At 33.2% G+C, this 13,143-nt stretch overlaps 1 protein-coding gene across 3 annotated transcripts in view; it reads left to right on the plus strand.

Moving 5' to 3' along the window:
* The window catches only part of LOC130614664 (uncharacterized), a 29,494-nt gene that overhangs the window by 12,056 nt on the left and 4,295 nt on the right, over positions 1 to 13,143 (plus strand). For all 3 annotated transcript variants that reach the window (XM_057436102.1, XM_057436101.1, XM_057436100.1), the window contains exons 3-7: positions 4,908 to 6,231; positions 6,779 to 7,047; positions 7,511 to 10,019; positions 10,434 to 10,700; positions 10,799 to 10,830. In XM_057436102.1, coding sequence (XP_057292085.1) covers positions 4,919 to 6,231; positions 6,779 to 7,047; positions 7,511 to 10,019; positions 10,434 to 10,700; positions 10,799 to 10,830 — 4,390 coding nt within the window. In that variant the 5' untranslated portion in view covers positions 4,908 to 4,918. The remainder of the gene's footprint in view (positions 1 to 4,907; positions 6,232 to 6,778; positions 7,048 to 7,510; positions 10,020 to 10,433; positions 10,701 to 10,798; positions 10,831 to 13,143) is intronic.

A 13,143-nucleotide genomic window follows, 5' to 3' on the forward strand; every position in this document is an offset into this window, starting at 1 on the left:
TTGCCTATTTTGTTAAAATCTTTTTCATTGAATAAACAAATGTTTTATGATAAGAAACAACAAATTAAAAAAAATTTCTGCACGTGGTTTCTTCCACGGGTTTAAAAATTAGTACATTACTACGCTAGTTCTAGTCTGTCTGTAACAAGCGAAGTAGATGTGCTGTTTTTGATTAAAAAAATAGCCGTAGCAACATTTCACATTTGCCAATTTATATTGTTTAAATAACACTTGGGGCACGAAGAAAAAAATTCGGTAAATTCGGACTTGCTATGGATTCCAATTGTTTTGTCAAATGAAGAAATTATCTACAATTAAATCCATGATAAAATGTCTGTTCCGCCTGTAAGTGCAGTTTTGCAGACTTGATTCATCCGTGCTTCGTCGGCGCTCACCTCCGCATTAGTTAAGAACCGCATGGCTGGATTTCTTGTGTAAGACCTGGTTACCAACGACGAAGGGGTCAGGCAAAAGAGATTCATGTCTACGTAGTTCTTTTAACTAAGTCAGGAGTCGGTGAATTAGCTAGGATGGTCAGGTTGGCTATGAATAGGCTTGCTGATGGATAAAAAGTGTTCGACCAAGACGGAAATCTATCGACGTTTTGTCCGATGAGCGTTCTAAACGAGCTAAGGACATCTCAGAACAAGCTGGAAATGTGGCGGGCATTTTGTCTGACGAGTCTCCAAAAATTATTTCGAAGGGTGCCATCGCACGTGTTTTACGCGTGTGCCAAGGCATGCGCGTGCGATCGCACGCCTCTTCTGAAAAAGCCTGTTATTTTTAATTTACAATCAAATATTCTCGTCGTCAACTTAATTTGTGTGAGAAAAATCAATTTCAGGTATTTATTCACTTTCTTGGAAGCCAGTATACACCACTATTCGGACCTGGATATTCTCTACGTATCCTAGACACGACACAAGATGGCATCACCCGACGAACACCTTTTCCCAAGTGGTTATGAACAAACCAATAAAATTGGCGGTATGCCGCATATCGATAAGATCTAAAAATATCATCTTCAAAAAAGATTGGAAGCAAGAGTGCTAGCGACTTATTTGTTAGAAACTTCGTCCTTTTTTTTAAGTCTACGGCTTTCCTGATTGTGAAGAGCGACTATCGCTGTCCACAAAGTGTTGTTTAAAATCACAACAGCGTTGAAATCTTCGTGCTCTGTTATACATTTCTTATCAAAAACACAACAGAAACCTTATACGCAGGCGCTCATTTATAATACAACCAAAAGAAAAATGTGAGGTCAAATTTTATAGGTAGCTTAGCTGGAAGTAATTTATAGTGTCCACCTCGTTACAGCATAAACAGTCAACAGCTATAGGCATCCTCTCGCACTTTTACACATAGGCACCACTCACTGATCTGGTGTGTCTGCTTCATTGTCATTATAAGAGGGAATTTGTTGTTTGTTATTGAGTCGTTCTGGCTCAAACTGAAATTCAATTATGTTTACATTTCTGTTTGTGAACATGATTGATAATTGTAAAAAAATTCTATTGGAAATATCATTAACATTTTTTCTTTATTTTTCTAACTGCATGCGCCAATCTCTACACGGGGTAAATCAATGAATACGTCCTTGCATAAATTGCGCATATTAATGTTTTTACCCAGTCCTTTTCCGCTTTCGAAGTTCAGTAAAGATGAGGATTGAGAATGGCATGGTCAAGTAAACAAATTCTGTTTAAACTTAAGCTGGATTTCCATCAGTGCGAGTTCTCTTATCGCTCTGGCTTTTTTGACCCATTGATTTTTTTTCGCACTGGTGGAAATTCCAGAGCGACACTTTTTTTTGCTCTTATCGCCCAATTTCAGTGCGATAGTTAGAGCGACAATTATCACAAAGTTTTAATATTTATCGCTTTGAGTTTTCGCCCGAAAGTGCAACAGTGCCTTTTAAAGAAATTGAATAGATTCTATTGAAGTGTAACTTCAGCACATGCTTACACGTGTTGAGCACAAGAAATAGTTTCATATGTGTTATGAAGCAAGCAGTGTTGTAAAACAAGTTTTTATTAAATGGGAAAAACAAATAGGTGCAACTTAAAGGGAAGATGAGTACTTAGCAGAGGCTGTTCGAAATTTTATTATGTCTATACGAAAAAAGTTGCAAAGGAGTATCGAGAAAAAAGATCGAGTGGCAAATGCTTGGAGGGAGGTTGAGGATGAATTAGGATGTGAAGAGGGTAAAGTTTATCCTTTTTCGTCAGTTCAATGCGCTATATTTTTGCGCTGTTAAACCTTGAGCGTATTCAGCTTGTTCTATTACTTAATTGGAAAAAATGTTTTTAAATTCAACTGTTTTAAAGTTAAGCTTTTCAAAGATGAGACAACTTAAAAAAAGATACAGCAAGGAAAGGAATAACCTAAAAAGGAAATCTGCATCGGTGTCAGGTTTGGCTGACCTTGAATCGTGTGTCAAATTTTAAAGGAATACTCTTTTTTGTCTTGGCTTGATAAGTATTCAAATTAGAGACACAAAATCAAATATAACGGCTCCGGAGGATGAGGAGTATATTGATTCTTATTCGGAGGCGGCGGTTGAAATTATATAAATAACAAGAATGACCCTACAACAAAATCACCAAGTTTGGCCAAGATGACAACTATTGCCCTCATTGTGCAATTTCACTTCTTAAAGCAGTTGATTATGCACTCCTTTCAATTCTCTCTCTCTATAAATTTGACGAACACGAGAAAATGGCGATTTTCTTCGTCTCTTTTTTTTACTATTAAGGCCACAGCTTCTTCTTTTTTCTGAACTGTCTGCCATCTTGAAATGCGTGTGTTCACATCAGAAAATTTCGCACAAATAATAATTTGAATAATAATTTGAAACTCATTTACAGCGTAGAACTCCTGTCGCACTAAAATTTTGTGTAATTTTAGATCTATAGGAAGATTCGCTCTAATGGAAACCCACCTTTATGAGAGACACTTTTGGTTGTATTTAAAATACTTTTTTCTTTACTTTTCCATGTAACTAATATCAAGTTTTGATTTTTTACCGGGCAGTACCTTTATAACGCGTAAAAACCTTTTTGAAAAATTTTGCGTAACTTCGGTTTAAATAAGTCTAGTTTTGAATTTATTTTGCTTTATGATCATTTTTATCATTTACCAGTCAGCTATTTCAGGTTAACTGTCTATAAGTTTTTTTTATCACAAATATTTATATGTGGTTTACTTGCGAAGGTTTATTTTAATCACATGCGTCATCTGTAAAGAGTACTCACCAGACCGCAGACATTTGTGTCAACATTCTTTGATCTCTTTAATAAAAGCCGTATTCTATTTGTCTGCTTGCGCGCGAGAAAAAAAGTCGTGTTGCGGAAACATGAAATGCGAACAGTATAATAACTATTAAATAGTATTATTGTAGTTTTATATATTTTTCGAATTTTTATTAGACACCTTTTGAATTTTCATCAAATTTTGTGTTGGACGTGATAAAAAAGGGAAAGTGAACAGAGATGTCTGCTTTTTGTCGCAAACAGCGCTGGTTAATTAATCAAGTTTTGAATGTAGGTAATCCCCAGTTATCTAGGGTGGAGCAGCTGATGCCAGTTGCGTCAAAAAGATATCCCTTTTTTAGCCTCACACTCAAAAGTGCAATGCAATGGCTTCGCTAATTTCATAACGGATTGACGGCAGTCTAAAAGGCTTTAACGTCGTGACGTAACGTCGATAAAGTTAACAAATTAGACATAACGGTTTTAGCGGCTTCAAAAGAAAATGAAAACAACCCATTCTTTTTATACACTGTCACCATATTATGATAAAGGATTAAATAAGTAAATTAGTTCTCTCGAAGTGTGCTTGTTACTACAAACTAGTCGTTATCCCGTGAAAAAATTTACAAGAATTCATCTGCCAGGAATATCCACGAAAATATTCCCGTCACTATTTGCAGCTACCATTTGACACAGTGAGTATCCTAATATGTCGTTAACCCATAAAAAACACACATTTCATGACTAACTGTAGCGAATGCTGTGCTGAGATCAATAAGGTTTGATATATCTCTTGACTCAACTGAATGATTACATGATCATTTGACTGGCCTGCCAAATAGCCAAATGTCTTATTATACTCGCACTTTGACGGAATTTAAGTTTATGTATATTTTTAAAAGCCTTGGGCTGTTTTCCTTACTGATAACGTTGCGTAAATAGACTGTGGTAACACATGGGTGTTAAAGCACAAGCTGGAGTGTTTCCATTCAGACTGAAGAAGTAAAGAGGGGTAGAGTGGAGCAAAATTCGAAAACGGACTTCAAATTCCAATCTTATCTTTTGTTTTTTCAAACTATTCAAAAATCAGTTATACAGAACTTTAACCCGCAAAATTATATCTTAAAAACAAATTGGGACACTGTGAAGTCTTAAGTTGTAAAGAATTCGTTATATAGTCACCCTTTCTCTAATATTATTGTAAGAGAAAGTAAAAAAATGTGATCTCACATCAGTTTTAAAAAGTTGTGATGAAAAACAAATAAAGCAATACGGTAAAAGTAAAAATAGCCATTTTACAAATTGTTTATCGGTATACTACAACCTATACGCTGAATAATTAATTTAATAGTATTAAAACTATGATTTGTTTCGTAGAAACAACGAACAAACGCACTAATAAACATTATATGTAGAAACAGAAGAAACGTTCTGTTAAGAGCATTTTTGAAGAAAGAGCGTCAACGCGGGTGTGTTGTTGTTCTTTTAATTAATTGATCTAATGTTGCTACAGGACACAAAATAACAAATGCAATGTATCTCTATCGACTTTGTTGCGATAGGCGAATTTCCATGAACTTCTAGTAATTTTGTTGATAAACAGTATGAAAAACTTTTATTGATATTTCTTGAATTGAAATTGAAATTATCTTATAGATATTATAGTCATGGCAACGGCAGTACCTCCAACAGGATCTTCTCACCACGCATTGATCACTAACAATGAATATCAAATTAAATTGGTCACGCTTCTCAATGAATGTTGTGACCACTTACGTGAAATTTTACATGACCCAGCCCGTGGTAATATGCCAAGGGATAAGAAACAATTATATTTGTCATTGAAAAAATATAAGAAACATTTAAACCATCTGAAAAGAGATCAGCTGGAAATCGTTTTTCCGCAAGATAAGGAAACAGATTCGGAATTGTTTGACATCACTATTTTATGTGACGTTCTAATTAATTGTTGTCACGGTATACAAGCACCAATTGGTGGATGGAGGACCAGAACACCGCAACCAAATGATTACAGTGTCGGTGCTGACATCATTCGAATCAGAAATGAGCGCAATAATGTTATGCATGGAAGAGCAATGAGTTCAGGACAATATAATCAGCTATGGAATGCCATAGAAGGTATATTAAGAAGACTCGGATACGACATAACGAAAATTAAAGATTTGAAATCTGGTTGCTTGAATGACTTAGACTTATTTAAAATCGAAGTTATAAAAGCAAAGATTGAAATTCAATATTTTAATCAAAAAGACAACCAAGAAAATATAAAACAAAATCAAGATGACATCAAAGCAAATAAAGACAGTATTCAGCAAAACGAAGATGGTATTAAACAAAATCAAGGTGACATCAAAGCAAATAAAGACAGTATTCATCAAAACGAAGATGGTATGAAACAAAATCAAGATGACATCAAAGCAAATAAAGACAATATTCATCAAAACGAAGATGGTATTAAACAAAATCAAGATGACATCAAAGCAAATAAAGACAATATTCAGCAAAACAAAAATGGTATTACACAAAATCAAGATGACATCAAAGCAAATAAAGACAGTATTCAGCAAAACGAAGATGGTATTAAACAAAATCAAGATGACATCAAAGCAAATAAAGACAATATTCTGCAAAACGAAGATGGTATTAAACAAAATCAAGATGACATCAAAGCAAATAAAGACAATATTCAGCAAAACAAAAATGGTATTACACAAAATCAAGATGACATCAAAGCAAATAAAGACAGTATTCAGCAAAACGAAGATGGTATTAAACAAAATCAAGATGACATCAAAGCAAATAAAGAAAATATTCAGGAAAACAAAGGTGGTATTAAAGAGAATAAAGAGAATTATAATCGATTAGCAGCCGAAGTGGAAATAGTAAAGCAAACAATTTCTTCATCATCATGTGATCAGAAGAGTTCTCAGTTGGAAGAAACTATAAAAGAACAACCCAGGTGTGTAATTCTTTTTCTATATTGTTCCATCATTAAATTGATTCTGTCAACTTAACATAAAAGGCAAATATGGTAAAGTAAATAAATTACCATTCAATTAAATTCCACTTTATCTTTGTGTAACTAAATCACTTTTCTGTAATGATTTCAATGCATAGGAGAGTCATCAGCGATAAGAGTACAGCAGATTGAAATTATGACAGCACTGATTGAAATACAAAAATGTAAAGTAAATAAAAACAAAGACAACATTAAGTAAAATCTAAATAACTTAAAGAATGGACTATTTATATTCAAGTTGATGTAAAAAAAACCCAAAACGGAGTTAGGAACATTCAAAACAATTATAATTGAAAGACGGAATGGGAACAGTAAAGTCCTTTGTTGTCATCGTGTCGTTCAAAAACTTGTCACTTAAACACTATTGACTTAAAACGGCCTAGAAAGAAGATACCTTTCTTTCAGAAAATAAAATTTTATCGTTTTTTAGGACAATATTTCATACAGTTACTTATTATTCTAATTTATATTTTAATGTTTTTCTTAGTTATATACTATTAAAAAATTTCCGAGGAGATTTTCTAATACAATTTGAAGATGGCTGCTCCCACTGGTCTATGAAAAGTGTACAAGTCATCATTACTGAAAATTTTGCGATAGAATCAAAAGAACTTCATGTCGACAACGATTACATTGTGGAAGAAGAAGAAGGTACACTAATCCTGATTATTTACAATCACATTGCCAAATCGATTAATGGGTTATCAGTTACGTTAGTTGACAGTGAAAGTAAAACTCATTTGATTCCAATTGAAGGTGAGTAAATTTAGATAATGTATTCTATCTAGTACGGAAAAAATGAATAAGGAGTTGGAACAATAAAAACAAAACAGAACAAAAAAATACATTACTTACTAATGTAGCTGTGCATGGGGGCAGAGCACAAGTAAAAGAAGTTGGGAAAGCTATATTGACAAGTAGAACAAATTTAATCTTAAGGGTTTATTTAAAACATTATTCGAACCATAAAAAAAACATTGTCAAGATTTTGTTAGAATAGCAATCATTTCAACGATGCAAGCCACTTCCATCGACAAAAGTTTTACTTTGGCTATGCGAACGCAAAAATATATAAAAATTATTGCAAAGATTCTTGAAAAATAATGTTTAGTATTCTACACAAAAAATTTAATGTCTCTAGCGCGTTGTTTTGTACAGCACTTTAGATTAAAATTGGTTGAGTAGAAATGTTGCAAAATAAAATAATTTTTTTAATTAGATATTGCACTGGTCCGAGCACATAAGTGTACAACCAGCTATTTTGATGTTAGAACCCACAACAGTGGAAGAATATCTGAACAGATAAAATGCATTGTAGGAGCAGAAAGAGAAGAAACAAATATTGAATTTATATGTGGTGGTAGCCTGCAAACAATGGAACCTAAGGAGTACGAAGCATTTGAAAGAGATTACATCCAGCGTTATTTCACCGTCAATGGTAAATGCATGGAAGAACCACTCCAAATTCCACCCCCAATGCCAAAAGTCACACATTCCTTATTCGCACAAAAGATAAAGGATGTTATAATCGAATTACAACCTCGGTTGTTTACAATATTTACTCATTATAACACGAAGGAACATATTCGATTTCTAAAACTGGATAAAGAATTTTCTTTGAGTTTGGAAAGCACAATTAATGATAACAAAAGAATTCTACTTGTGTTGCCAAATTATATCGTCAACATTAGATACACAGAAACAACCGACGCAGTAAGACTACAAGATGAAGTCAAAGCGGGCGAAGAAGACTTGAAGGAGCTATCTATCATCACTAAAAAATATCTTACAAATGGTCACCTGACAATGGTTAATGTTGTAGCTGCACCACATTTCGAAGATATCGAAAATATCCACCTTTGTGTAGACTGCAACTTACTCTCCAAAAAAACTTTGGCTGAGGATAGAAATATGACGAAGTTCTTTTCAAATATTTTGCAAAGCTCACAAGTACAAAATAATGTTCAGGACAACAAAGAACGGTATATCAACATAGTTGGTAAAGTCATGTGTTTTATGGCTACAAGAAAAGCACTCTATTCTGTTCCTTCACTCAGTAAAAACGTCCACGAACAAATAAGCTCGTTAATACTTTCTCCACAGCAACTCCGTCATTTATACAACAACTCTTTAAAAAAAATTATAATCGGTCCTCTAGGCAGTGGTAAGACAGTGCTAGCTTTAGCACATTTGGAAGTAGCTTACGAGCGCTCTGAGAATAGATCGGTCATATACTACGTTATTTGGGACGGCAACACATTGCTTAAACGGGATATTGTCAATCACACTAAAAGATTTAATTACAAAGCCGCTGTCGAAGTTGTTGTAAAGGATAATGTCGAGTTAGCTAAGGATTTGAAAATGAATGAAGTGCCAACACCATACCAGTTATTAGAGTCATTGGTTAAGAAACATGTTGACCAAAACCTGCATCTAATAATTGATGAATTAAATGGAGAGTTATTTAACAAGGAAGAATCATCTTTGCTTAAACACTATCTGGAAACTGAAGACAAATTAAATAACTCTTTCATCATTTTTTTCCCACATTCCATTGAGAAACATAGAACATTAATTTCACACCAAAGAGTCACAATACATGACAAGTACAAGTATGAAGAAACAGGAATGAAAGTTTTAAAATTGAACAGAGCAATGAGAACAACCCGGATAATCTTTCAGTTTTTAAAGGCTTTTGAAAATGAAGTAGAACAAGACAAGGTAACAATGAAGCTTCCCGATCAGCAATCAAAAGAAGGAATGTCCACCAAACAACCACAACAGCAGCAAGAGCCACAACGGCGACAACAACAACAACAGCAGCAGCGGCAGCAGCAACCACCACCACCACCGCAACAACAAGGACAAACTACCAGTAGCAATGTCACGCCGATAATAAAAGGAGAAGAAGAAAGTTTTGAAACACCGGTTGATATTGATGTCGTTGCAGCTTCCATACCAGATGGGGATCTTTCGGGTAATGTTAGAATTGACACTTCATTAAAATTTAATACAGCGTATTCAATCGGTCATAATATCGAAGGAACAAAACCGTTATTGATACATCCGGCAAAAACTCCAACAACAGACAAAGAGTTTATACCAATTTTAGCACTTGTTTTACAAGATGTATGTTTACATCATGCCACTAAACGTTTGTTCATATATAACACATTTCCTCAAAAGGATATTTTTTACAGATTACTGAAACTGTTAAAAATTGATTGTCTTCGCTACGACAAGTACACTGACTGGAAAGTTTTAAATTGTGATGATATCACAGTTAAAAATCCCTTACAGAGTCAAACTTATAACCTGCTCACTACTATTGAGGGAAGTCGTGGAGTTGAAGCAGCCGAATGCATCTGTATAATTGAAAGCAATGATTGCAAGTTAAAACATTTGACGTTAGAAGCAATGTCCAGAGCAACACAAAATCTGGTCCTTGTTTCAACGTCCAACGTTTACCAATCAGATACAGTAAAATCATCAACTGGTCATATCATCAGTAAACTGTTAGATGAACATTTGGTTGAATACAATGTAGAAGTCTCAAACGATGAAGATACAGAAATACCGTTCACAAAGTCCATGGAAAGTAACAATAAAATAGTTTTTAACATAAAACCACAATATTGGAAATTCAAAGAAATGATAAAAGATTTGGAACATGTTGGTTTTTATGCAACGGCTGAACGCCTAAATGCGCACGAGATCGTTAGGAAAAAGTAAGTAAAATTTTTAAACAATAGAGAACAAATTCTCTTCTGAATAGTTCTTAAAAAAATTTAAATTTAGTGATTCATATTAAAGAATTGGATGGTAATGGTTGTGTTATATTAAAATAAAAAACTCCCACGAGATCACTAAAGTGTGATCATTTCACAATCCTCTCTCCTTTCTTTTGTGAAATTTGTTCTAGAGAGGCAAAAAAATCACGACATATGTGTCAGGGCCTATTCTGTACTTAATAAAAACATTGTAAGAGTTTTCTGATGTTAAAAATGTTAACCTGCTGCTAAGCATGAAAATAAAAAAAAATTATTAGACAAAATTTTGATCATTTTTTAATTTATTTTATTAAGTAAAAGTCATTAGTTTTGTTAAAAAATATGATATAAATGCAATATTAATAATTTTAGCCTTTATCCTCCTGGAAAAGTGAGCAATATAATTTGCTCATATTTGTCACGTAAATCATGCATATTGAGATGGCAACAGCACGCTATTAAATACACCGTTAGTAGACAAGAAAGTAAAAGTTTAACCTGGAATAACTTAGCAACTAACATTTCTTGCAATCAATACATCGTTGATGACATGGAAATTGGTGAATCGTGCAAGTTTTGTGTAGTTGCTAAAAATCATCTTGGTGTATCTGATGACAGCACTGTTTCTTATCGTCACGAGTAATATTTTATTTAACTTCTATTCAAAACATTTTATAGCTATGTGTTAAAAAGTATGTCAGGCTTGAGGAATATTAACATGTGCTCAATTTTTTTAGACTTCCAAAAGTCATGGGTGTCCAATTTGAAGGTAAGAGAAATAGTTATCGCTTTATCAGCATAATTTTAAGCTAGAAAATCACCACAACACTCTTTGTCACAAAATAGGCATAAAAAAATTAGCGTGACAAAATAGACAGAAATAAGTGTTGACTAATTGTGTGATTTAAAAAAATTAACATTTATTAAAAAATTTTCTTGTTCATGTTGTTATTTACCTGTTACAAAAAGAATGCGGAATATTTAAATATTTGCTTTCTTCGTTACCCATATTACAACAAACAAATTATTCTAATTATTTGTTAAACATTTATTTTATTACTGTACTTATACCATGGGACACGCAAAGTCAATTTAATGACACTATTGTCTGAAACGAATTTAGTCCTAGAATCTTCTAAGAATTTTTTTTCCATCTGGTGTTGCTTTTAAAACAGATCTTTACTAAAAACGTAAGAGGTTATTAGACGTTTTTGTTTTCCTTTTGTAAAATTTCGACAATGTTTTGTTTCTCGGTCATATGACATTAATTAAGAGAAACTAAGTGTTATCAAGTGAAAATAAAGCTACTCTGCACATTGGTAATATATATCCTAAAAGGAGGCTTTGGAGTAACAAAACATCAAAGGCAAAAACACTTCCGCTAAAATGTAGTTCGCTGATGTTGCTGTGGTGTCATAGACCAAACTAAACTCGCTTGTTTCTGTCATGATATTATTTATATTTTATGACGATGACTAAACTAATAAGTGATAATACTTTTTAGAAAAGAAAAAAAATCAATCAGTGTGTTTTTCTTGCTATATATGAATACGTGACAACAAAATATAAAGCTTATCATGTAGTTTACCTAATAAATTGTACGCATGTTCGTAAAAATTTACAAATCAACGTTGTTTTTTACGCACGCTGTCAATAAAAGTGATACAAAACTTCTCACTTGGTATTAATAAAGTTTTCAAGTTTTGTCAATAGAAAAAATTTTGTTCAAATATTGCCATTAATTTTATTACTATCTCGTGGTTGCCCGATTTATTCAAATCATTTGTTTAGCATAGATTAATAATAATTTAAAAGTAATACATATTTTCTGCATTATTTCTGGTTTAGTTTAGCCTAGTTAGCTAAGCTTTTTTCTCGGACATCTAATTCAGTTTTTCTCAAACGAAAGTTTAGACGCAAACAAATGTCAGAGCAAATCCCTAAAATTTAAATTCAAACCACGCATTATTTATGGCTATATCGTACTTTGCTGAGTTAAAGAAGATAAACTGCTCAACAAGTGTATGCAAAGTGAGAACGTCCTTTTGAGACCTACATTTACCTGCAAAAGGGGGATTTTTACGAGGCGAATTGGGAATAGCGAATTCGGCGGCTAATTACCAGCGAAATATCTATTTGATTTTCACGGGAAACAAAAAAAACATGTGACCAATTTAACATTCTGACTGTAAGCACTTTTTCTGGTATTAAAAACCGGATAGTTATTTTGAATTCTAAATAAACAGTTTTCTTATTGGTTAAAAGATATTTTATAAAATATTTCTACTTTTCGGGGAAGCGAATTTTTCAAAGCAAAATCAAAACAAACAAAACTTTGCATGCTCAGATATATTTAGTTGGCGAACTCGTTTAGCGATACAAACAATGAGGCTGGGGAAAAGAAAACAAAATAAGAACATCGGCAAGACTAAAACACCAATTCTCTCTCTACTCCCGAGAGAAATACATTTGACAAAAAGAAATTTTAGCAGAATCAATCGCAAATGTTTTTATGAATCTTTGAAATGAATAACAAAATAAAAACTACTTTTACCGGTACATGTTATAATAAGGAACATTTCAGGCTGTAACGAATATAAGCGTATATTTTGTAAATGTACCTTCAAGCTTCAAGTTTGCTCCAATACAACCACTAAAGCTTGCTGACATACCAAATTTCACACCAAGTTTAAAAAAACTATTCCCTTTTGCCTTTCCTTTTTGAACCCGTAGCTAGCTCTCGGTCATACTTAAATTTCGCATAATAATTTGAAAGTTGATCACTTTGTGCAAAGTTGGACAATGTTGTATGATGCGAATTCTCCCTGTAAGTCGCTTGGCGTACTATTTACAGTAAAACTCTTATAACGACTACAGCCTCGTTTCTATGTTATATGGACTTCGCAGAGGGAAAAGCCTGTTATTCAAGTTAGTAATGAAAAGCCTTGTTTTCAAGTTACCCACATTTGAAAAATATTGCTAATAGTAACCACCCGGTGAGAGAAAACAAACAATCATAAGCAAATCAAATCATTTCGTCGTAAAATTTAGACTGATTTTTTCTTTCCTTGTTCTGATTAGA

This window comes from Hydractinia symbiolongicarpus, chromosome 11 (genome assembly GCF_029227915.1).
Source record: "Hydractinia symbiolongicarpus strain clone_291-10 chromosome 11, HSymV2.1, whole genome shotgun sequence".
Taxonomy (NCBI): Eukaryota; Metazoa; Cnidaria; class Hydrozoa; order Anthoathecata; family Hydractiniidae; genus Hydractinia; species Hydractinia symbiolongicarpus.